Source organism: Fringilla coelebs (assembly GCF_963513975.1).
Source record: "Fringilla coelebs genome assembly, chromosome: 8".
NCBI classification, from domain to species: domain Eukaryota; kingdom Metazoa; phylum Chordata; class Aves; order Passeriformes; family Fringillidae; genus Fringilla; species Fringilla coelebs.
Genome location: NC_140066.1, coordinates 2,984,994 through 3,010,931, shown reverse-complemented (window position 1 = coordinate 3,010,931; position 25,938 = coordinate 2,984,994). Strand labels below are relative to the sequence as shown.

Genomic DNA, 25,938 nt, shown 5'->3' with positions numbered 1-25,938 from the left:
GATGGGGATATTACAAAGGAATTGTTCCATGTGAGGGAGGTGAGGCCCTGGCACAGGTTACCCAGGAAGCTGCGGCTGCCCCATCCCTGGAAGTGTCCAAGGCCAGGTTGGACGGGGCTTGGAGGAAGGAGATGATCTCGCAGTCTCTTCCAACGGAGCCCGTTCCCGGCGCTGTGACAGGAGCGCGGCAGGACGCTGCTTTCTCGCCTTACAGAATTTCCGCGGAGGACTCCGGCGGGGGGGTCCCGGCTCCGCTGGCGTTGCGCGGCTCCCCCTGGTGCCCGCCGGCCCCGCTGCACAGCGGCTCCCATCCATCCACCCATCCATCCATCCTCCCACCTATCCATCCATCCCCCGGGATGCCTGCACTGGCCCCGCGCATCCCGGGCTGGGCCGGGCGGGGCGCGGCTGAGCCCGGGCGCAGCTGCTGGCAGAGCCCGCCCCGGCCCGCCCCGGGCCCGCCCCGGCCCGCCCCGCCCGGCGCCGGGCAGCCCGGCAGTGTGGCGAGGCGGGCGGGCAGCGCTCCGCTCCCGGTGCCGCTGCCGATCCCGCTGCCGCCGCCATGCCGCCGCCCGGCCCCCGCCGCCTCTCCCTCCTCTTCCTCCTCTCCTTCTTCCTCCCCGCGCTGCTGCTCCGCCGGGCGCTGGCCGCCGCAGGTAAGGGGGGAACAACTTTGGGGGGCTGTGGGGTGAGCGTCATCCCCCCAAAAAAGTTCACTGCGGTTGAGGTGCCCCGCCTTGGGACGCCGAGTTGGTGTTTTTATTTCTTTTTTCTTTAATATAAAGGTGGAGGTGTTAGCGGGGGGGCGGAAGCCGGGCGCCCTCCGCGCCGTGGCGAGGGGATGCTCCCCGGGAGGATGATGCTGGCAGCGCCCTCCGGTCCGGGGGGGATGATGTTCTGGGTGGGTGCGGGCTGGCAGCGCTCCCCGCTCCGCGGGGGATGCTCCGCGGGGGATGCTCCGCGGAGATACGGGCTGGCAGCGCTCCCCGCTCCGATGCTCCGCGGGGATACGGGCTGGCAGCGCTCCCCGCTCCGGGGGGGATGCTCCGGGGGATGCGAGCTGCCAGCGCCGCTCCCTGCCCGCCTCGCCGTGCCGCTTCCTTATATTTCTCTCTCTGTGTATGTGTATATATATATTTATTTTTCTTGGCAAAAGCAAAACAAACCCAGCCCTGTTTGTAGTAGCGCCGGCTGTGATTCCCCGGCAGGTCAAATAAGTAACTATTCAGCCTGGATTTTTTAATATATATATTTTATTTTTTTTTACTGATTATTATTAAATCCGCATTTTTATAAGCTGAGCGATTGATGGCCGGGCAGCCGAGTGGTCTTTTCCTATGGCTGTTCAAAGTTTCCTGTACGCAGCCCAATCTTGTGATTGAGATGCACTTAAATCCAGCCCTTCCGTTAGCAATCCCTGCCACAGACAAGAAACAGAGGCACGTCTCTCCTGCTGCCCTCTCTCGTTAGGACTCCTGCGATCAAACTCAGCCTTTCCTCCGTATATTCCCCCCCACACGCACTCCACAACTCCTGGACATCCTCAGCACTTTGTCCTTTGTCATCCTCCGGCGGTGGCAGAGCACGGCCGCCCGCGTTTATTCTCCGCGTGTAAAAAGATGTGCTCGAGTGTAGAGCTCAGAAGGGCAGCCCTGTAAAGTTTGATGGTTTTTCGGAGGCTGGCAGAGACCGTGAGCGTGTTGGGCAAGGTCGTTATCCCGGCGGCAATTCGGGATCTGTCGCTCCCCGCAGCTCCCGGCGAGGGTTTGAGGACGCGTCGCGAAGCACAGATCGCTCTTGTTAAGGAGTTGAAAGCGTCTCCTGACGAGCTGATTTTCTAGGAAAATGAACCAAGCCTTCTTTTCTGAAGCGTAATTAAGGTGACGAGGAATTTTAGGGAGGGAGTCTAATTAGATTAATATTTTTTCCGCCTCCGCCGCACAAAGATCCAGTGTATTTCGGCAAATGGGGAACAGGAATGGCACTATTGACTTACCCAGGGGCCCGGACCTTGCTGCAGCAGCGTCCTCCAGCCAGAAGGAACTCTCTCCCTCGGTGGGAAGGGAGAGGTTTGAGAGCTGGCAACTCCTGCTTGGCTGGGAGCGGTGCCGTGGGGATGGGCAGCGAGGGGCCCGGGGGCTCTGCACAGCGCCGGGGCTTTGGGAAGGCTGGATTAGCCAGGCTGGATTAGCCAGGCTGGATTAGCCAGGCTGCTGTTGGTCAGGGTTTAGCCAAGCTTTCCGTGGATGCTGAGGGGAGTTGGGGGGATACCGCTGTGTTCCTGCCTGGCTCTGTCCTCTTGTTTTTGTGTGAGCCAAGTTCATGCAAGGGTTGAAATAAAACTGGGCGGGAAGGAGGGAGGGAGGGAATGAAGATGAAAAAAAAAACAAGTTAAACCTGACCCACCTGGCTCAGTTTGAGTCTGGGGAGCTCTCTCAAGGCACTGTGCTGCTAATCTGGCATATGTACGTGTGTGTATAATAAAGTTTTTAGCTGGAGAGCTATAATTAGTGTTTCTCCAGGAGAGTTGTGTAGTGGTGGCATGTGATGATGCAGAGGAGGGAGCTGAGATGGGTGCTCAGCCCGGGTGATCATCCACTCCCTTCCCCATCCTTGCCTGGTTTTTAGGGAGAGGCAGAATTGTTTTCACCCAGAATTGTTTTCACCCAGAAAACAATTTTCTCTTTCAATAACAAAGAATGCACATGTTGTTTGTGTCGGGTTTTGCAGTGTGGGGGTAGAAGTGTGGTTTTGGATGGGGGTTCGAAACCCAGAAAGCATCTGCTCCACTCATCCATCCCCAGGAGCACTGCTGGGGGAACTCAGCTTCCAACGTGTCCCTCAGCCTGGGGCTTTATCTGCCAGGCTGCTCCCCAGGCTTCATCCTGCTCCTCTGGGTAGGGAAACAATTTGGGGTGAGGATTTGGAGCTTGCTTGAGGGTCTTTCCCCACGGGGCTGCACAGAGGGTTTAGGAGGGTGACACTGGAGGTGGGACTCAGCTGACAAAGGTGGTTTTGGACAGCTGTCATCCTGCTGAAGGAACATCCTTCCACCCTTCTGCCCTGCCAGCAGCAGGAAAGCACCCAGGGACAGGGGGATGGAGGGGGGCACGGGGACATGGGTGGCAGGAGGCTGCCTGCCTGCTGCTGCCAGCGTCAGCAGATGGCTGGGGAAAAAATGCTCCAGGACCTGTTGCCTATCAAATCCTGCCCTTTGGAGGTGGAGGCTTGAGGACAGGGGTGTGTGGAAGGATCTGCTTGGGGTTTTTTATCTCCTTCAGCTGCTTTGTTGTGGAGCTTCTCTCTCTCTCTCTCTCTCTCTCAGAAGCCGGTGCTCTCTGTGCGTGGTAGCAGCAGAGGGTAATACTGGAACAACAACAAAAAAAGGAGAGAAATGGAAAAAGACTGCTTTAGAGGGGGCAGAATCACTTGGAAATGGTAGTTGTGGGGGGCAGGGAGGAAATCCAGCTTGCATTTACTCTGCTCAGAAAGCAAAAGCTGACCCTGTAAGGAGCTTGGAGGGTTCAGCTGTGTCCTTCATCTCTGTACGGTCCCCTGGGTCCCTTCCCATCCCTGTCCTAGTCCAACAGGAATTATATATATATATATATGAATATATAAAAACCAGATCTGTATTTTGGGTCAGTTAAGTGAGCCAAGATGCTGCAAGGGGCTCTGCTTCCATTTCCAGCAGTGGCACCCCCACGGCTTTCTCCCACCCATTGGGATAATCCTGGCAGCCCTGTGGCATTTTGGGAGAGTCCTGAGCTGGGCTTTGCTGGGCAAAGCCAGGCTGGCAGGCCAGTGCCAGGCCAGGAATGCTGTGAGGAGACGACAGAGGGGCTGTGTGGAGTCTGAGGAGTTCATTACAGCAGATGTTGGTGCCATAAAGCCACAGGTTCCTGCTGTTTCCTATTCATTTATATCTTCCCAGCTTTAGCGATGCTAATGTGAGTGAAAACATTTCCTGGAGGGGCTGGGGGGGGAGATAAATCAACAGCCCATTCCCTCTGCCCCCTTCCTGCCATCCCACCCGTGGGAAGGGGGAATTAACAGGCGTGCAAGGGATGCCTGAGCCGCTCGGTGGCTGCCATCAGCTCCTCTGTGGCAGTTGGAGGCCCACTGGCTCCAATTTTGGTTTTCCATAATCTGCAAAGCTGTAATTTGCTGTAATCAGTTGTATTGTGCAAGCCACCCCTGCCTGTGAGTCAGAGCACGGTGGCACCGAGCTGACACAGCCCTGGCCCTTGGGATGCTGAGCTCTGTGCAGGGGATCTGGGTCTGCTGAAAACACTTCCAGGAGCCTTAACCCTCCTGGAAGTGCTCAGGGCCAGCTTGGATTGGTTTCTGGTCCAGTGCAAGGCGTCCCTGTCTGTGGCAGTGGGGCTGGAACGAGATGAACTCTGACGTCCCTCCAACCCAAACCAGTCTGTGACTCCCTTCTGTTCACCTTGGGCTGAAGGGAGCCAGGGCGATCCTTCCCTGGCTCTGCCAGAGCTTAAGGAAAAATTGTGTGAGCTGTATCTCCAAAAAACAGAGCCTTAGTGGTGAACCAGAATCAGTGAACCAGCAGCTTCTGAGTGATGTCTCCCCTCACAGTAGGCCAGAGCAAATCCTGTGTGACCTGCAGTGAGGCTGGGAATTCACCTTGGGCTGAAGGGAGCCTGGGTGATCCTTCCCTGGCTCTGCCAGAGCTTAAGGAAAAATTATGTGAGCTCTATCTCCAAAAAATGGAGCCTAATTTATGGTGAACCAGCAGCTTCTGAGTGGTCTCACCTCACAGTAGGCCGGAGCAAATCCTGTGTGACCTGCAGTGGGGCTGGGAATTCACCTTGGGCTGAAAGGAACCTGGGCAATCCTTCCCTGGCTCTGCCAGAGCTCAGGACCTGAAGGAAATGTTGTTTGAGCTGTGTCTCCAAAAAGCAGAGCCTTTGTGGTGAACCAGGATCAGTGAACCAGCCGCTTCCCAGTGATGTCTCCCCTCACAGTAGGCCGGAGCAAATCCTGTGTGACCTGCAGTGGAGCTGGGAATTCACCTTGGGGTGAGAGGAACCTGGGCAATCCTTCCCTGGTTCTGCCAGAGCTTAAGGAAAAATTGTGTGAGCTGTATCTCCAAAAATCAGAGCCTTTGTGGTGAACCAGCAGCTCCTGAGGGGGAGTCTCCCCTCATGCTAGGCCGGAGCAAATCCTGTGTGACCTGCAGTGGGGCTGGGAATTCACCTTGGGCTGAAGGGAGCCTGGGTGATCCTTCCCTAGCTCTGCCAGAGCTCAGGACCTTAAGGAAATGTTGTTTGAGCTGTGTCTCCAAAAAGCAGAGCCTTAGTGGTGAACCAGAATCAGTGAACCAGCCGCTTCCCAGTGATGTCTCCCCTCACACGAGGCCGGAGCAAATCCTGTGTGACCTGCAGTGGAGCTGGGAATTCACCTTGGGGTGAAAGGAACCTCTGGCTGTGCCAGAGCTCAGGACCTTAAGGAAATGTTGTTTGAGCTGTATCTCCAAAAAGCAGAGCCTTTGTGGTGAACCAGAATCAGTGAACCAGCAGCTTCTGAGTGATGTCTCACCTCACAGTAGGCCGGAGCAAATCCTATGTGACCTACAGTGGAGCTGGGAATTCACCGTGGGCTGAAAGGAACCTGGGCAATCCTTCCCTGCTTCTGCCAGAGCTTAAGGAAAAATTGTGTGAGCTGCATCTCCAAAAAATGGAGCCTAATTTATGGTGAACCAGCAGCTTCTGAGTGGTCTCACCTCACAGTAGGCCGGAGCAAATCCTGTGTGACCTGCAGTGGGGCTGGGATTTCACTTTGGGCTGAAAGGAGCCTGGCTGATCCTTCCCTGGCTCTGCCAGAGCTCAGGACCTGAAGGAAATGTTGTTTGAGCTGTGTCTCCAAAAATCAGAGCCTTTATGGTGAACCAGAATCAGTGAACCAGCAGCTTCTGAGTGGTCTCACCTCACAGTAGGCCGGAGCAAATCCTGTGTGTGTGACCTGGGGCTGGGAATTGAGCAGCTTTGGCTTGGGAGAGGCAGAGAAAACCCAGAGAAAAATCCGGAAAGCTTCTCTGATGTCTGGTTTCACACCAGACATTCATTAAACAAGCGAGAATTTGGCCATCAATCCCAGCAGAGAGGGGCTGCAACACAAGGAGAGAAGACACCGAGGCCTCCATGGATGCTCCAGGCAGGCAGGCAAGGGAAGGGGCCTGGCACAGCCCATGGGAAGGTGGAAGCAGAGCTCACACACCAGACAAACACATTTTTTGCATCTCAGGCTGTAGGACACCCTGCCTGTGCTGAGCATGGTGGTGAGGTCCCTCCCTGGGACCTGTCTCGGGGGCAGCCCGGAGGCCCCTGGCTGGCTGAGCCCCCTCAGGAACCCTCCATGAATCCTCCCTCTCCATCCCTGGCTGCATTTTCATTCTCAGTAAAAATCTCAGTTCAGGAGCGTGGCCTCGCTGTGTTCTTCTCCCTGCACGAGGGGTGATGCTGCTCCTCAGGGTCCCAGCTGGGGTAAAACATTAAAACATTTCTGCCCTCGGATGGGGCAGCCCGCAGAGAGAGCGAGGCATCCCAAAGGCTGCTGCACCGGGAATTATTTTTGAAGCCTCCTGGTTTTTCGGAGGCCTGACTCACGGCACAGGAATGTGCTGGGCTGGCAGCCCCAGACCTGCTCCTCAGCCAGGGGAAGAGCTGCTGCTGCTGCTGCCGTCTCCTCCTCCTCCTCCTCCTCTGGAGCCTGTTCCCCATCCCAAACCGCTGGGCTGGGCTGGGCTGGTAGCAGCCACGTGTTTGCTGAGCTTGGCTTTTTAGGGGATTTTTTTTTCCATCCCTCTCCTATTTTTTTTTTTTTTAAAGGGGCTTAACCCCTGTTTTTTGGGGTTTTTTTAAAATTTTTATTGGGCTCAGCACCTCTGCTGAGGGAAAGGCAAAGATCAAACGCCAGCCAGGCTGGGAAAAGCTGGGTGAAGCCACGCTGGAAAACGAGGAAAGGGAAGGGAAGCAGGAATTATTTAGCACGGGGCTTGCTCCAGCGTGTCCTGTACTCTGCCTTTAATCTCCTGCGAGTCCCTCCCTGCCTCAGCCTGGGTCTCCTCTGCTCCTTCCTGCCTGGGGTGGCTTCTCCCACTCTTAGGGAGGCTGATCCCAGTTCCAGAGGGCTCCCCCAGACCCACACAGGTGTGGTGTAGCTGGGTCAGGCTTGTAGGGAAACACCTGGGCAGGTGGGGAATACCTGGGCTTCCTCCCTGACTGGTGTAACTGGGGGTGTTGGGGCTGAAAGCTTTAAAACCCAACTCCTGATGCCTGGGGGCTGTGTCCTGGTCAAGGGACAGTGGTGACAAGTGTGTGTTTCTGCAGGTAGCCCACTCTTCCTCTGTGGGGAAAGGGAGGAAGCATGGAAGCAAAGCAAGCCTCATGTCACCACCCTGCTCAGCACAGGCAGGGTGTCCTACAGCCTGAGATGCATAAAATGTGTTCGGTCTGTGAGCTCTGCTTCCCACCTTTCCATGGGCTGTGCCAGGTCCCTTCCCTTGCCTGCCTGGCTGGAGCATTTGTGGAGGCCTCATGTCTTCTCTCCTTGTGTTTCAGCCCCTTTCTGCTGGGGATTGATGGCCAAATTCTCATTTGTTTAGTGAAACATCCCCCTTTCAGCTAATTCCTTGCTGCAACGAGGAGGAATTACCAGGTCTTGGGAATGGCTGTGAAGCCACATGAGGTACAAGCATGGGGACAGCAGTGGCACTAGAGGCCCAAAACTGGCCTGTGACCGTGGCACTTGGGTTTATCCACGCGAAATATAAATCAGGAGCTGCATCCCACTGCTTGATCTGGGTGGATGTGGCTGACAGAGTCCCCCAGCATTTAAAAATCAAACGGTTTTGAGCTATTTTTTTTCCCTTTGGCTTTGGTTGCTGTGTAAGTTCGAGGCAGTGCTGGTGTGTTGTGTTGTTTGTTGTCGTTTTTTACACCCTGGGAGGTGAAGGGTGTGAGTTGAGGCACTCACTACTTATATTATTACTGAAGTGTATTAGGAGTAATAGTGTAAGTGTAATAGGAGTGAACAGAGCTTTTCTGTCCTGGAATTCAAGGTCTGGGCTGTCCCTTTCTCCAGAGAAGCAAGTCCTTCAGGAAATCAAGACCTTATGGATTTGGGGAGCGTTTTGTGTAATACCTGCGTACACACACTCACACACAGCACAGCTGCCCTCTCTTCTCTCCCCAGTTTATTCCCACATCTTTTGGGAATAACAAAGGAGGAGGAAAAGGGCTGGTTTGTACCACGAGTGATCCCTTCCCAGCTGGAATCCCCAGGGCTGTGAGCACAGGCTGTCAGCCCGGTTGTGGTAGAGCCAGACACAAAAGTCACATCCCAGCATCTCTCCTGCTTCCGGGGGGTCCTGCCAGTGTGGCTTCCTTCAAGACCCCATGAATAACCTTTGCTCCCCTCCTTCACAAGCCTGCACCCAGTGTGAGAGCTGAGGGATTGTTTCCCTTTGAAAGAGCGTGGAAAATCTCATTTTGAGACGTTTAATGCCTATTAGATCCATCTGCCTCCCTCTCGAGTGGGGGGAGAGCCCGGGACATCCAAGATGGGTGGGCTTGGGGGCTCTGTGGGAATGATGCTGGGGGCATCAGCCGAGGATCCCTGCAGGTACAGGATGGTACAGAATGCTAGGAAGAGGTGTGGGGAGCGGAAAAAAGCTTCTGTGGAGGTGGGGAAACGCTCTTGGAGGTGATGTTGCTGCATGTGACATCATTTTTGGGTGCTTTGTCTTGTGCTAGGGATGAGGTGCAGCACACCTTGGTGTGTTGAGCCAAAGGCTGTGCAGGTAAGACGTGGGTGAGAGGGATTGAGTGCAGGGTGGGAGATGGGGAGTGCTCCTCCCCACCAGGCATCCCTCCCTGTTGGAGCTGTATGGAGACACACATGGTGGCTGTTCAGTGATGGGAGGTGAGGCCACACCTGAGGTGAGAGCAAGGCTCTCTGTACCCAGACTTTGTCCTGCTGTTGCTTTGTGAGTCTTTCCTTTCGTGGGGCTCCTCTCCTCCCCGGGAGCTGCCACTGGCATGGAAGGGACCCCTGTTTGCCCCCTTTGCCACATCAACAGCATTTAAACACCTCTACAGGTCCCATTTTGCCACTAAAACGGGGCATTTTGGGCTGGGTGTACTCCTGGGTGTACCTGCCCCTCCTGGGGCAGTGGCAGGATGGAGGGATGGGACATTTCCAGCCAAATCCAGGCTTCCCTGCCGGGTGGCTTGCAGGGGCAGGAGGCTGTTAAAAGTGTTGTGTTGCACTGTGCAGCGTGGGAGTTCTCCTTAGGCAGGAGGTTGCAGAGCCCAGGAATTCCTCAGGACAGATTCCTGGGAGGAGGGACACGCCTGGGATGCAGCGGTGCTGTCAGCAGTGTCCTCAGAGCTTTCCAGGCTGTGAGGTTTGGGATGCACATGAGGGCATCCACAGCAGTGGCTGAAGGCATGAGGTGCCACTGACCCTCCAGTGGACTCCCATAGTGTCTGGGAAGCTGTAATTCCTCCTGACTGCTCGCTGGAGGGCTGGAGCAATTGGGATAGAGAACAATCCCACGGCTGACAAGGTGGTGTTCAGTCAAAGGTTGGACTCGGTATTCCTGGAGGTGGTTTTTAACTTCCATGATTCCTACCAGGGCTTTTGAGGGTTTCATGGAGATGGATGGAGCGCAGTTCTTCCACTGGGTTGATGGGCTGTGCCTCCCTGCCATCTTCAGGGGGTCTGGTGGCCCCTCTTGGGGTCTGTGAGCAGGGGCTGCTCTCCCCCATGGGCCGTCACCATCCCACGCCGTCACCCGGCTGTGTTATTGGCTCCATCTGTTTGGGTTGGCTTGGAGAACAGAAGGGAGGGTGTTTTCCAGCAGCCAGAACGTGGTTGCTATTTAAAACAACCAAAAAAAAAAAAAAGAGAAAAGAAAAAAAATGCGGTCTGCTGCCTGCTTTTCGTCCATGGAGCAGAACAAGCATCCCCACCCTCACCTGGAGGGGCATCTCTGAGGGCTTTGCAGGGCCCTGCAAGCCAGGGCAGTAATTAGTGCTGGTCGTCAGGGAGGATCCTGCAATGTGGCCGTGCTGTCTGCCCTGGGGCCGCTGCTGCCTTTGGGATGGCCGCTGCCCAGGTGTGGGATCCCAGCACCTCCCTCCACCCCTGTTTATCCCAAACAAGGGGTGCAGCCTCTGCCTCCCCGCTGCCTCGGCTGGTTTGGCAGTTGCTGGAGGGTGCTAAGGTGTTCCTGCACTGGGATATTACTTCTGAAGGTTTTTCTTTACCCCCTTTGACAGATGTGAAATGTAGAGACAGGCTTAAAATGAAAGCATGGCTCCCAGAGTCCAATTACACAGCAATTAAAAGTAATCAGTGGTCTGGGTCGCTGAGCTGGAGAAGGGGTTCACAGAAGGGTTTTCTCTGCCAGCTTATCTTGGAAAAGCTTAAATGTCCTGTCTCTTCTGCTGTCTGGGCCCTGGCTGGGGGGCATCTTCACAGAGTGGGTCGAGCATTGCTGGAAATCTGAATTAGGCTGGGATTAAGCTGTTCCTAGAGCTCCCAGCTCCTTGCTGGGGCTGTGGTATCCCTACCTTGCTCCGTGGGCTCTCCCCTGAGTCCCATCAGTCTGTGTTTTGGGGTATTTGTGACGTGGTGTCACTGCTGGGTGCACATTGTCATTCTGGGCTGGAAAGAGGAAGAGGAGCTGGCACTTGGGGCTCCCCTGCCAGCTCCATCCAAGCACGTCCCCCAGGCCTGCAGTTCCTGCCATCCTCCCCAGTCTTTGGGAGGAGATGCTGACTCAGTTGGGGAAGCAGGTTTTCCTGCAGGATGTCTGATTCCCCTGCACATCATTTTGGCTGCTTTTCTGCAGCCAGAACCTTGCAAGCGCCTCCTTCCGCGCTCCGGCGTCGGCGCTAACGGGATTTGTTACAGGAGAGGGGATTTGGCTGGGGAGCTGCTTGGGTGACTGGGATCCTGAGTGTGATGAAGTGGGGTGTGGGCTGCCAAGGGCTATAAAACTGTTTTCCTCCCCCTTTTCATTCCCTCTTTTCTTTTTTTTTATTTTTTTTTCCATGTGTGTCTCTGCTTAATGGTTTGCTACTGGTGAATGACTCGGTTTGGATTTAAGGACTTAGAGCCTCGTGGCTAATCCCTATCCTGGCTTGTGGATCCTTTGGATACCTCGATATACATAAAATACATATGATATATATGTGTGTGTATATATAAAACAAGGCATCAAGGCACTTACTTCTAAAATTTATACACCAAGATAAAAAATGCTGGCTGTGCCCAAAGCTGGAAAAGCAAGATCCAAAAGCCGGGAAGAGGGTTGGGTTTTGCTCGGGCTGAGCAGTGACTAACCAGAGCTGAGCTTTTAAAACAAATGCTTGGGATAAACTGGTTATGCAAACTGGGGCAAATTGGGCAGGTTCCTTTGTAGTTTATAGCAAAACCCCGGGAGTCTGGGGCGTGTTGGGGCCGGTCCTGCCGGGGATGGAAAAACCCACACGCCGGCTTTGCAGATGGGGTCGCAGCCGATGGGGAGGGATCCTCAGGCACAAGGAGCAGGGGAAGCCACAGGTTCAGCTCTGCTCAGCTAAAACCTTGAGTAACACCGATCCTAAACACAGAGCAGGTCAAAAATAGATGACTTTTCTTCCTTTTTGAAGTGTGGTTTCTAATACCTGCTCAGAGGAATCCGTGCTGTGCTCGGCTCCAAGGAGCTGCCGGCCTTGCTGGTCCTGTGCTGCTGAAATTCACCAATTGAGAGGATTTGGGGTTGTTTTGCCTCGGACACACAGGCGTGCCAGCAATGCTCTGCATGCCTTGGGAAGGCTGTCAGGCTCACAGACCACAAGGCTTCTGGTTTCCATCACAGCCACCGCTGTTTTGGCCAGGGGCATCCATCCATCCATCCGTCCGTCCGTCCCACAGCCCTCCCAGGGCTCCTCTCCAGCGCGGTGCTTTGAGGACACTGGGAGCAAGAAGGGGCTCTGAGGGCCCTTTGGGTGGATTTTTAACTCCACCCAGCCCTGTGGGATGGGAGAAGGTGATGCCTGGCTTTTTGGAGAGGCAGGGTAATGCTCCGTAAGAATCCCACTTGCTGCTTCCTGCTGGATCAGGCTTCTGGCTCAGAAAAGACCAACTTAGGCTGTCGTAGTCATTTTCAGGGAGAAAAGCCTGGCTGCTGGATGGAGCAGAAAATTAGATGAAAACTGCCTAACAGGACAATAAAAGAGGATTTTTGCACGCAGGGAGGGGAAAAGAAGAGGTGACGTTGCATCCTCTGAGCACTGCTGGACCCATTCACCATTCCTGCACCCTAAAGGATGCTTCTTTCTGGCTTGTGCAGAGGGATGAGGTTGGATGTAGGGCCCTGTCAGAAATGGATTTGTAAAGAATTTTTTAAATTTGATAGAAAGCTTACACAGTCTTGTACAGTTGTATGTAAGCATTGAGATATAGTGTGTTGACTTAGGAATGTTATGGAATAGAGATGATATTGTTGAACAAGAGATTGAATTGGAAAGAAGTTTTAAGAAGTTTTAAAATATAGCTTTGTAAAAATATTAAGCTAAATACTAAATACTAAGCTAAAATATTAAACTGAATACTAAACCAGGACAATTAGATATTTTAGAGAATTAAAACTGTGAAAACTGTGTTGAAATAGGATGATGTGGGGTAAAAATATAGGTGATTGGTGTTAGAAGTAATAGTAGTGTGGCAAACTAAAATCTTCAATAAAATCTTTTAAAACACCTCTCAGTCGCCCCATCTCTGTAAAAGTTGGGAAAACCAACAGGACCTCAGTGGTCCTGGGCTGGCTGGGGAAGGAAATTCTTCCCTTGTAGAGCAAGTTCTTACTATGCTGCTCCCCCCTGCCTTTCCATCTCCACTGGCTGCATTTTCCTCAGTATTTATGGCCTGGCTGGGAGGAAGGGGACGCTCCAGCCGGGTCGTTAATGACCCCTGCACGGAACAGCAAAGCCCACTTAGCAGCCTCTCTCCTTCCCTCGGAGAGGGATGCATGGGAAGGGCTGCCCGCACCGTTCCCTGCTCACAGAGAACAAGGGCTGGGGCTTGTGTGCCACGGGGAGGCGGGGGAAGGAGCCTGTGGAAAGTTTAAGGGGGAGAATTCAAACCATATGTTCCGCCCAGGGTCGAGTTGCAGAGCTAAAACCAGCAGGGAAGCCAAAGGAGCCGGAATCCTGCAGCTTGGCTGGGCTTTGCATCCCTGTAGGTGTGGGGGCAGGATCCAGCGTGGCCTGCTCAAGGACGGTTTTATAAAATAAACCCTCCCTAAAAGATGATTGGGGTCCTGTGCCTAAACCCTCCCTAAAAGATGATTGGGGTCCTGTGCCTAAACCCTCCCTAAAAGGTGATTTGGGTCCTGTGCCTAAACCCTCCCTAAAAGATGATTGGGGTCCTGTGCCTAAACCCTCCCTAAAAGATGATTGGGGTCCTGTGCCTAAACCCTCCTTAAAAGATGATTGGGGTCCTGTGCCTAAACCCTCCCTAAAAGATGATTGGGGTCCTGTGCCTAAACCCTTCCTAAAAGGTGATTGGGGTCCTTTGCCTAAACCCTCCCTTAAAGATGATTTGGGTCCTGTGTGTTTAGAACTGGGGTCTCCAGGGCTGTTTCCAAGCCTTGGTGTTCCTCTTAATAATGCTGGGAAGAAGCTTGTCTGGGTTGTCCTGAGTTCATGGTGGTGCAAGTTTGGTGGGAGGTTGAAAGAAGAAATTTCTGCCAGAAAGGGAGTGCCTGCAGCTCGCTGGAAAAGTAGGGGTGATGTGCCCTGCACCAAGGCTGTCCTTGTGGTCTCTTTCCAGCTACAGAGAGTAGAGTCAAAGTGGAAAAAGTTATGTGCAGACAGCTTGTGTAGTCGTACAGGCAGCAGACCTGAGCAATCTGAGTGCTTTGAAAAGGAAAACCCAAAAGCAGGAGAAGCACTGAGGTCTCCCAGTAAACTTTTTGAGCTGGGAGATCTCTTTTGTTCCCCAGACTAAAGGCATGGAGACACTATCTGATTCCCCAGCTGGCTCCACGGAGCTGTTTGCAACCTGTCAGCTTGGAAACCATCTGCTCACAGCCTGTGGGGACTGTGCTGTATGTGGGACACAGGGGGAGGGAGGCTCTGCCGTGACCCCCGTGGGATCCAGCCCCTCTGCACCACCTTGTCGCCTGCCCCAAGAGGAGCTCCTGTGCCTAAAACACCAAAAATCCCCATGGATTTATCTTTGGGCTTGCTGGATTATTTTTTGTTGCTTGTTTGTTTGGGAAAGGGGGGGAGGGTTTCTTTTTTTAGCTTCATTTCCTAAAAAAAAAAAAATCCAGACTTTTTTTTTTTCCTTAGCTGCCGTGCTGTTTGTACGTCTGCATCCCTCTCCCTCTGACTCAGAAGAAGATGTCTCGTAATTAAGCGCCTGTCTGATTAGGAAATTAGCAATAAAGTTTTTATCTAGGTTGGTCGGCCAGTGAGAGTGATCTATTAATATCCCACTTAAAAAAACCCAAAAAAACCAAAAAACAAAACAACCCCAAAACATCAACAGCATAACACTTGCCACCTACTATTGGGGAACACAAATGCCACGTGGGAGGGAATATTTGGTGCAGCAGATCCATGGGAAAACAGGCTTTGCTCTGACCATGGTGTATGAGCAGAGATGGGGCACCTGGAAATTAATGAAGGAGTGAGGAAAATGCTGGGAAAACCTTAGGCAAGGTGAGGGAAGGGCTGAAGGCCACTCTCAGGGCACGGCAAAAGGAACTTGTTGGCAGGTGACCTTAATTTGAAGGAAATGATCCTTTGCTAATGATGTTTGAGATGGAAGGGGAAGCAGGAGAGGAGCGTCCCACGCCTGGGTCAGCAGGGAGAGGTGGGGAGGCTTCCTTCCAGCTCTGCAAGAAATCAGTTGGCACTTTGGATGTGGGGCACTGATGGCAACCACGGGGCCCAAAGGTTGGAGGAGTTTGGGTTGTCAGAGACTTCTGGGCCAGGATTATCCTGCCCCTTTGGCTTCCCATGGTTTTGGGGAGCAGCACTTCCTGGCCCCTCCAAAAATGGAGCAGCAGGGGGAAGGATGGTGGGGGGAGGAGCATCCTCCACTGAGATGGTTTCAGCTGCTTCTGCAGGTCCTCAGGATGTCCCCAGGGTTTGATCTGGCTGCTGTTTGTCCCTTGGGCAGTGCCACAATAAACCTGGCTCTTGCCTCACTGGGTTTGGGACACTCCAGCTGCTCAGGAGGTGCTGTAATCCAAGAGGAGCTGAACCTGAGGGAGGATTGGGTGATGAAAGGAGTCCTTGTCCTATTGCAGGCAATATTGCAGAGTCCCCTGGGTTTTAAAGCATGTTCTCTGCAGAGACAGGCTCTTAATGCAGTGCAGGAGAAGGCTTGGAAAACCAGGAGGAGGTTCTTAAGGAGCTGGTGGAAATGAGAACCTGGAGCTACTAAAGCTGAAGTGTGCTTTCTTCCAGCACCAGGATGTTTATTGCAGATAATTCAGAGAGATGGCATCTCTTTTGATTTAAAAAAAAAAAAAGAAAAACAACCTCTATTTTGAGACTGCTGAGAAAGTGACTGCCCCTTGTGATTTTTCACAGCTGAGATCATTTCTGGCTGAGTGAATCCACTCTGGAGGTTTTAGGCTCGATGTGTGTTCTGGGTGAGCTCAGAATCTGAATTTTTATGGGGTGTGGGGTGGGGGTAAATCTCAGTCACTTTGGACCAAAAGATGCATCAGTGAAGAGGAGACTTTCATCCACTTTTGGGGTGAACTGTGATCTGGAGCTGCTGTGCTCTGAGGGAAAACAAGAAACGAGTGCTTGCTGAGGGCACATTAGCAAAAGCTGGAAGGAATTACTCCCCTTTTCAGAAATAGGTAATGCACATCATTTTGGGAGACAATGAATTTCACAAGTGCTTATTCAGGCCCAGATTCAGTCTGTTCCCTGGACTGCAGACTTTGGGAGAAGAAATTAAGTCCGAGGCAAAGCAGGCTGCCTGTGGGAGGGACTGAGGCTCAGAGCAGGGCTTTAATTTCAGCGGTGCAGCAGTGTAATAGTGTTGTTTATAAGCTTCTCTTGCCACATGAAAGCAACGTGGCATTATCCTGGTTGGCCCTAAAAGCAGGGAAGCAGCCAGAAGAGGCCTGATTACAGAGCAGCAGTTCTTTCTTCCCATCACTACAAAAGAATAGACAATAGAAACCAGGATCCAGTTTTAGCTGCAGTAATGCAATGCCCTCCTTCTGGTGGTCATGTCACATGGTGCCTGAGTAACTCCCATCCTTGTTTTGCCTGGAAAACCAGCCTTGGAGGGAGGGAGGGAGGGAGGGAGGGAGGGAGGGAGGGAGGGAGGGAAGGAGGGAGGAAGCAATGGCTTGGGCTGGGTGATGGTAGGATCAAGTGCCCAGCTGTGGGTGGACCTTGTCTCTGGCCACCTTTGGGACCTTCAACATCCGTGGAGACAGCAGTGGAGCTGGTGGGCTGTTGGTTTTTGGATCACCAGCTCTAGGAATGAGGGGTGGTTTGGCTGGAGCCTGAGGCACTGGAATAGGAACCCACAAAATCAGCTTTGTGCTTGTTCCTTGCTCTTGCCATGAGCTTCCCATCCATGGATGAGGGGGGATAAGGCATCAAAAAACATTGATTTAATTTTTTTTTCCCTCAAGGATAACTAACTTGATGGTTTTAAGGCAGTTTGGAAGCAGGATGGGGGATGTTCCCAGCTTATTTTGTGTTGCTTGGCTTCCCCAGGTTGGGTGATTTGTGTGGGATTTAAGAGGTGAGTGGGTGGTTGCTAAGGAGAAAGAGGAGCCCTCTGAGGCCCTCTTGTCATCCCCGTCATTGCAGAAGGTGCGGAGAAAATTCCAGTGGAGCTAATTTTTTTAAAGTAGCCACAGGTCACAGCTGCCTTGCTTTGTGCTCTGGCATTCCCAAAAAAGCTGGATGGGAAAGCAGTGCAGGGAAAAACCCACAGCAGAAACCTGACAGCTCTTTGTGCCCGGGACAAAGGGCTGGTTTGGAGTTACAGGGAAGAAAAGGAGCTGTGTTTGTGGAGGGAAAGGTGTTGTAAGATGGGTATTGAGACTTCGAGGAGCCAGATGAGGCCAGGATGAGAAAATACATTGTTGAGGATGATTGAGGATGCTGGCCCTGGGGAAATCTTTCACCAGCCTCCTGGTGCTGTGGATGCTGATTTTCCCACTTCTCTGCAGCTTCAAGCATGCAGGAGACAAACTGTGCCTGGACACCGGAGTGGCAGGAGGGGGGTGCCCACTGTCAGCTTCACAAGTGTGTGCTGGGGATGCCACCAAGCCCCAGAGCTGGGGCTGCTCCCAGACTTTGGGGGGTTTTTACCCCATTTCCCCCTCCTCACTCAGTCTGCAGTAAGGGGCACCTTTGATTACACCTTTTTTATGCCCAAGACTAATGGTTCAGGCTGAATATGTTATCAGAGCAGTGTCTGATCAGTTTTCTGCCTCGAAGCCCTGGGGAAGTGCTTGTTCAGGGCCACTGCAATAGATTTTCCTCCTCTTTCCCAGCTGCATAAAAACGGTGTGATTTTTTTAACTTACTCCTTAGCTGAGCATTATTACTTTAATCAGTGGGAAGAAAGATGCAGGGCCCAGCCAGTGTTGTCCACAAAAGCTTGCAATGCCTCTTTGTGCTTTCATAAACCCAGAAATGGTTGGCAGGACGTGCTGATAGGAAAGAATGAATCCCTGATTGCTCAGATGGGCTCGGACCATGGCAGGGAGGTGACAAGGGTGAAGCTGGTGGCTCGATCTTGGCTGTGGAGGTGATTGAGGGTGGTGGTGAAGAGGGTTTGATGTGGATGTGGAGCAGTGGGGGCACCAGGACACGTTGGAGGGGGATGCAGAGGCCCCAGGTGAAGTGTGGAAGACAGGAGGAGGTCCCACATGGAGTGGGATGCTGAGCATCCATGGAAGCAGCCTCATGTGCATTAATCCAGGAGCTGCCTGCAGCTCCCCTTTCAAGCTGTAATAGCCAGAGCTGGGAGAGTCAATCCATATCTATTTAAAGCACTTCAATAAATAAAGATACTAAATAAAATCACAGTGGCCCTGCACTCTCTCTGTGCTTCTAGGATTTCCCTTTCCCCTCCCCACGTTTGCTTCTGGATGCATCTGGAGGTGAGGGAAAGGAAGGGATGGGAAATGTCGGGAGTCTTGGCTTGTGTGGGTGACCTGCACCTCTCAGCTGTGGGTCTGGAGCCAGACACCAGCCTGGACAAATCAGGGAGATTGTGCCACCCAAATGAGGGACCATCACCCCAAATCAGGACCCAAATGAGGACAGGAGAGGTGGCACGTACATTTCCTCAGGGATGTTTGATTAAAGGCAGTTTTCCGTGTCCCGGTGGTCGCTGTTTTCTGTGGCAGGGAGGTGACAAGTGGGGAGCTGTCTTTGCAAGTCCTCTGTAATGGTAATGGAAGCGCAGGTTGGGTTTTTGTTGTTGTTGTTTGGGGTTTTTTTATTTCTCCCCCCCCACCTCCCGCTCCTCCCTTGCCGAGGACTAACCAGGGAACACTTGTTGGAGGATAAAATTAAAAAGCCCGTGGTGGTTTATTTTGAGGGCAGTGTGTTTGCTTTCACTTCATGCTGGAGGGAATTGCTCTGCTGCTGTCAGCAAATAAATAAAATAAGAGCTTTGTTTTAAATTAGACTTTCTTCTGGTAGCTAATTAGGCGAGCTGATACCTGCAGTTGCATTACCTAGGCACCGACTGTACCCAGCATATTTGAGGCATATGGCTGCTGTCGGCAGCTTCTAAACTTCATTAGCCCCTCATTATGATTTTTTAAAATATCCCCTTAATTAGCTGCGAATTCCCTGGGGCTCTGATGGCATCAGGAGTCCTTACAGGGATGAAGCTGGGGGGATGCTGTCCGGCACGGGGTACACGCTGCGATGCTTCCCAGCCACCGAGGGCAAACCTCTGGGTCCCTAATTGTGAAAACGAGCGCTGCGAGCTCTTTTTGGGTGTTTTAAGAGAATGCAGCCCTCATGCCGGGGGGGGAGCTGCGGGAGCGCCAGGCTGGAGCCGCGGCTCCTGTCCCACCTGGAGGGAGCTTGGCTGTGTCTCGCCTCCTCTCCTCGCCGCTGCTGTGGGCTGGCTGGAAGTTCCTGTCGGTCCTGTTGGTGATGGGGATGAGCCCCGGGCAGCTCCAGAGCCGGGGGCTGAGCAGAGCTCGCCGCCCTCCTCCTCCTCCTCTCCAGGGATGAAGGCTCTGAGGTCCCGTCCTACCGGAGGGACTGCGGGGGTCCCCAGGCTGAGCCCGGAGGGTTTGGGCTGGTTTGGGGACGGCTCACAGCTCTCACCCGGCACCTTTTGGGGCGAGTCCTTCCCTGAGAGGCTGCCCTGGCAGGGATGGAGCTGGGGGATGCTGTCCGTGCAACCACGGTGCGATGTTTCCCAGCCACCGAGGGCAAACTTCGGGGTCCCTCATTGTGAGAACGAGCGCTGCGAGCTCTTTTCGGCTGGAAGAGGACGGGGCTGTCCTTGCCCCGGCTCACGCCTGGGGCATTCCTAGCCGGGCTTTGCCTCTCTGGGGGAAATGAAGCAGAGTCATTACCCCCGGGGATAATTACCGGCCCTTACAGAGCCCTCCGAGCCCCGCGCACCCCTCGGGCTCCCCCCGGCCCTCCCCAGCTCCTGCTCGCTGTCGGCAGGGGCCAGGGGAGGGGGGTTCTTCCTCCCCCTCCTCCTCCTCCTGCCCCCATGCCGCATTCCTGCTCGGGAGGAGATAAGGATCCAGTCTGGCGCCGGGGTTTCAATGCGCTCCCTGATTATCGGCAGGCGCCGGGCAGAGCCCCCGGCAGCGATAAGTGGGGAAGGGGAGCTGGGAGGGGGCTGCCCTGCTCTGGGCACTCAAGCCCACTTAAAAGGTTTTCCCTTTATTTTCCTTTTTTTCCTTTCTTTTCTTTTTTACCTGTGCACCCAGGGCTGCTGGGGCCTCACAGGCTGGGCTTGTGTGAGGATGGAGGGGGATGAGGGAAAGCTGTCCCAAGCTCGGCAGCTGGGTTCACAGAATCACTGAAGGGTTTGGGTCAGAAGGGAACTTAAAGCTTAAAGACCATGAGCAGGGACACCTTCCCCTATCACAGCTGGCTCCAAGCCCCATCCAACCTGCTCTTGGGCACTTCCAGGGATCCAGGGGGAGCCACAGCTTCTCTGGGCACCCTGCCCACCCTACAGGGAAGCATTTCTCCCTAATACCCAATCTAACCCAGCTCTCTGGCAGTGGGAAGACACTTCCCGTTGTCCTGTTCCTCCAGACCCTTGTCCAAAATCTCTCTCCAGCTCTCCTGGAGCCCCTTTAGACGCTGGAAGAGACTCTGAGCTCTCCTGGAGCCCCTTTAGACACTGGAAGGAGCTCTGAGCACTCCCAAAGCCCCTTTAGACACTGGAAGGGGCTCTGAGCTCTCCTGGAGCCCCTTTAGACACTGGAAGGAGCTCTGAGCTCTCCCTGGAACCCCTTTAGACACTGGAAGGAGCTCTGAGCACTCCCAAAGCCCCTTTAGACACTGGAAGGAGCTCTGAGCACTCCCAAAGCCCCTTTAGACACTGGAAGGGGCTCTGAGCTCTCCTGGAGCCCCTTTAGACACTGGCAGAGGCTCTGAGCTCTCCCTGGAGCCTTCTCCTCTCCAGGTGACCCCCCAGCTCTCCCAGCCTGGCTCCTTGCAGAGGCTCTCCAGCCCTTGGAGCACCTCCTTGGCCTCCTCTGGACCGGCTCCAGCAGCTCCAGATCCTCCTTGTGCTGGAGGCTCCAGAGCTGGACACAGCTCTGCAGCTTGGGAAAGCCATCAGAGGTGATGGAGCCCCAGCATTTGGGCACAGAGATGTCACCACCAAGCACATGGGGGTGCTTCTTTCCTCCCTGGGAGGGGGGACATGCATGTCCAAAGTCACCTGCAGCAGGCACTGTGTCCATGGGACGCTGTCCCTTCCCCTTCCAGATGTTGCATTGCACATCTGGGCCTCCCACCTTCCCCACCAGACCCTTGCAGCTCTTCAGCCAAGGTCCCTTCTGGGTTTTAGGGGCTCAGGGCAGGGTCTTTATCAGCTGGGTGAGCCCAGGGACACAAGCTCTTATCATGTGGGTGTCAGGGCTGTGGCATCTCTGTCTGTGTGCAATTAAACCCCATGTGTCTCCTCTCTGCCAAGGAATCTGGAGGCAAGGAAGAGCCTTATCTTCCTGCTGGTGGCTGGAATGCTCTTGCAGCCCAAAGGCATTTCTCTGCTGTGCTAATGCTGGGGATAAAAAAAAAAAAAACAAAACACCAAAAACCCCCCACAAACCCAGGGAGTTTTGCCCTCTCTGTTCACTCTTCAGCTTATAAATAACAGTGCAGCATCCCGGGGAAGGGTGGTGGGGTTTGGGTTTTTTTTTTTCCTAAAGTTTTTTTTTTCCTTAAGTTTTTTTCCTCCTCTAAGTGTAACTCTGGGCTGATATCCCAGGAATGTGATCCCTGGTGCTTGTAAAAACCCAGCTTCTGGCCTCCTCCTTCCTTCCCAGGCATTAAAGAGCCAGGCCTTGGGGGGATGAACTGGTGGGATCTCACATCCACTGGGATACTCCACAACACATGGGGCCTCTGGTTTCCGGTGTGAGCTCTCTGAACCTTCCTGCATTAATATTTGATGCTTTTCCTCGGGGTGAACATTAACAAGAAGTGAGCACCACTGAAAAAAAAAGTGCCTTTTTTTTTGTTTTAGTGGAGGGGAGAGAGAAAGAAGGAGGGGAGAAAAAGCTGAAATGCAATCGTTTTTTATGGCTTTCCGGAAGGGCTTGGATGTGGCTTGGACAGCATCGGGTCAGGAGCAGAAGGAGCAGATAGGCCCAGATCCTCCCTGCCTACTTGCATCTTTCCCTTTCAGGTCGTAAATATAAAACCACTACTTGAAAAACAAAAAGCTCGTTAAGCTGTCAGCGGGCTCCCTCTTGGAGGGTCGTAAATGTGTCTCTGAGCAGTGGCTTTTGTTCCTGTCATGGCTGGGCTCAGGGGCTGGGGCTGCTGGTGGTGACTCTGACCCCACAACATCCCACTGCCACGGATTTGGGGCTCCCCATCCTTTCTTGGTCTTCCTTGTGGACCTCGAGGTATGTAGGTGCTCCAGTGGAGCAGGATTGTGTGAAAAACGCCAATCACTTGTTTTTAGAATTTTAAAAGTTTAACAGTAATAAAATGGTTATAAAAATAGGAATGGAATTAGAGTGATAATAATTTGGACAATTTGGATTAAGACAATATGAGACAACAAAAACAAAGAGTTACAGACAGTCCAGGTGCCTCTTTCTGGGCAAAATAAGCCCAAAAAAGACCCCAGGTTAACAGAGGATTAACCCTTAAAAGCAGCAGCCTGTTGCACATTCCTACAGCTCATCCATGATGCATCAATTCCATTCACACACAGGATTCTGTCTGGGCAGTGTCAGCTTCTTCCTCTGAATCCTGGCAGCATCTTCAGGGCTGAGTGAGGCAGGAAGAACTCAATAATGGAGCAATAAATTCTCTTTCTCTGAAAGATTTGGGTGTCCTGTGGCTGCTATCACGCTGTTAGTCCTTTCTTTAAAAAAAATATCTTCCATAGCAGTTTCCATTTTAACATTATGTTATAACCTAAAACTATTTAGCACACTACCTAAGAGAATTAACACAGCATAACTTTCTAATACAACACATATAATATTCCTTTGAATATTTGCAAAAAGCCAATCATAAAATACACATTTTTCACAATTGGAAAGATGGGTGCTGATGTCTCTCCAAACACCTCGATGGGTGAGGGTCTTTAGGAGAAATGGGTGCTGATGTCTGCAAAATGGGGTTTATGTTTGTGCCTTACAGAACTCAGTTTGAACTCCTGAACTGTAGGGTGATAGGCAAATGGGTCTGCAAAGGCTCTTGCAGAAGGCAGACAGCCTGAACTTCAGAACTTTGGGGGAAAATGACATGTTGGAGGGGGAAAACGTGTGGTGGGACCTTCCTTGTACCTCAGCCAGCAGGGAAAGGAAGATGCAGCATGGGGCTGGGAGAAATCTCTGAGCACTGTTGGGTGGTGGAGTCCCCATCCCTGCCGGTGTCCAAGGACACGGCTGCTCTGGGTGACACGGTGAGGACATGTCACAGGTCAGACTCAATGGTTTTGGAGGTCTTTTCTGGCTGAAATGATTCTGTGAGTCTGCTCAGGGTTGTGCTGGCAGTGACAGCTGTCCCCTGGCAGGGGCAGGGGCTTGGAATTCTGCCTCTGTGTCACCTCAGTGATTTCAGCACAGACAGCTCAGCTCAGGCCACAAACAGCAGGAGGAGGTGATGGGGAGAGCATCCCGTTGCCTTCCCTGGGAGGTGCTCTGCAAAGGGGACTTGGTTGCTATTAGGACTGAACTAAACTCAGGTTATTTTGCTGTCTGCTGTGCTGGTGGGGTTTTCCCTTTGTCCCTGGATAGGCAAAACAACTTTGGGGATCCTTGCCATGCACTGGATGTGGGGACAGAGAGGGAGGAGATGCAGAGCTGGCACCGATGTGACCCACGAGTGCCAGGAGGCTGCCGGTGGGTGCAGGAGCCATCCATACATCCATCCATACTGTGAAAAGGATACCAGCATTCTGGGGCCTGTTGTGCTTCCAGAGGGAGGTTTTCCATGCTGAGAATAAGGACCCTCAGCCCTGTGATCTGGTTGTCATTTAGGGCCCCGATGTTTCTCCTACATTAACATCTAATTAGCAGCAGCTAAAAAACCCCCGCGCCTGAACTGCCTGAACCGGGAGGAGAAAAAAAAGGGTGAGGAATTAAAGATGCAAAAGACCTGTTAGATCATCTGGTCCTTCCTTTGGGATTGTTCCGGCGGTGTTTTGTCCAGTCTTGTTCAAAAAGTCTCCAGGGCCATTAGTGCTTCCCTCGGAGGGCTGTTTCATTGTGTACCGAGAGAAACCTTCATAAATGTAAAAGCTTTATACAATTGAGGTAAAAGAAACAGATTGAGTCATTGTATTGTTCTTTGTAATCAGCTTTGCTGTTCATTAATTTCCTCCCCAAAGCCTTATTTAGGCTGGGAATCTGAGAGAAAAAGCACGTGTGAGGGATGGTGGGAACAGGCTGCCTGGCTCCGGTGGGTTCCTGTGCACATCACCCTGCTCTCCCTGACAGCCTGGATGTGTTCAGACACTTCCAGGAGCCCTAGCTGCCCCTGGGCTGGGCCAAATTCAGCTGCAAAGATGGGGATAGCTTCATCCTGCAGTGGGGTCTGGCTCTTCTGGGCAGCTCCTGATGCTGGAGCTTTCTCGTGTAGCTGGTTTGCAGTGACAGCACAAAAAAAAAAAATAGGTTACAGGTGGGCATCAGCTGGTGCAGAAACGAGCAGAAAAGAGGAGGCACAACGCTCACCCTTGTGCTGCAGTGGCTCAGGGGTTTGGGAGCTGTGCCCTTGGCTGCAGGCTGTGCAGTGACACGGGATGGGACACGCAGCATGCCTCTCTGTCCCTGACACATCAGATGCTTTTTGCTGGTGGCGTGTTCTGGGTGAGGCTTCTTTAATTAGGTCTCCCTATCCTTCCGTGTCCCAGTGTGTGTGTTTGCTTTTTTAACCTTGCCAGCCTGCTGGATAATTTTTTCCTTTAATGTGCCTTGCTTGTTTCCCTTTCCAAACAGTGTCCTTCCTCCTCTGGTATTCCAGTGGAAGGTGTCCCTGCCCTTGGCAGGGGGGTGGAATGAGGTGATCTTTAAGGTCCCTTCCAAGCCAAACTGTTCTGTGATTATTTTCTTTCCTCCCTGTTTTTCTCCCATCCTCATCCCTAACGCTTCCCCAAATCCCCTGCATCGTGTCTGGGCTCTTCCAAGGGGAGATGCTCCACGCTCAGGCCAGCTGCCAGTGTGGCCCAAACAACGTGTCCTTGTCCTTCCTGTCCTTGTGGGACACCTCAGCAGTCCCACGTGCAATAAATGAGCAGCAGTGCCAGATGTTGTGCAGCCAGCTGCTGCTCCCTCTCCAGCGTGGTCCAGCCTTGGACCAGCTTTAATCCTCCCCACTGGAATACCCCAAGTGCTAATCCTGTGTTCTGCCAGAGGGAATGTTCTAGGGAGAGCTGAGGGTGCTTTGGGGTTCTCTGGTGAGCTGGTGGGATCCCAGCCTGTCTGAGGAGCTGAGGGATGCTGGAGTTTGGTGCAGCAGGGAAGGATCAGTGGCATTGCTCCAGGTGTCTGAGTGTGGCTGTTTGCATTTCCTGGCTGGAAATGCAGCTGGAATTGCACGGGGGAGACAGAAGTGATTCCTGCTGTCATCCACACCGCTCCTGAGCATCACTTGTCTTTCCATTACACCTTCCCTTGCTGCCTGAGGGCTCTGTGGGGTCTCTTGCAGCCCCCTTTCCGTGCTCCCAGAGCACCCTGCTGGCCGTGGGCGGGTGCAGAGGGAAGCTGTGGGGAATTCCCAGTGAGGAGTGCCGGGGGTTATCCTGCCAAGCCAGCTCTCCTCCCTCACAGCCCTGCAGGAGCCTTCCCAAGCATCAGGCCCTGCAACCTCCCCAGGCTCCCCAGCTCTGTGCATGGGGCAGTGCTGGGAGGCTCTTCCACAGGGCTTTTGGAGGGGGAAGAGCAGGAGATGAGAACCAGGAGGAAGAAAATACCTCCAGCCTCTCTGACTGCTCGGCAGCACCTCCTCTGTCCTGGGGAGGAGGATGTGGGGCATCTCCAGGGCTGGGAAAAGAGTGCCCTGGTGCCTGCTGGCCAGTCTGCCTTCCTCCTGCAGTGCTCAGAGCCCTGGAATAGAGTCCTAAAATTCTCAGGGCATCCTTTATTGCCCAGAACCTTTCTCAGGGCTGACCCGTGGTGCTCAGAGCCCTGGACCAGGGTGTCCTGCACTGCTCAGGGCACCCTTTATGCTCAAAGCC

The 25,938-nt window shown here is 53.1% G+C and overlaps 1 protein-coding gene across 1 annotated transcript in view; it reads left to right on the top strand.

The window, feature by feature from the left end:
- Window positions 1-562: 562 nt before the first annotated feature.
- The window catches only part of UNC5B (unc-5 netrin receptor B), a gene marked incomplete at both ends in the record, with an annotated part of 57,244 nt that continues 31,868 nt past the window's right edge, over window positions 563-25,938 (top strand). Inside the window, one exon of the mRNA XM_084210468.1 lies at window positions 563-656. Within this exon, the coding sequence (XP_084066594.1) occupies window positions 563-656 (94 nt within the window). The remainder of the gene's footprint in view (window positions 657-25,938) is intronic.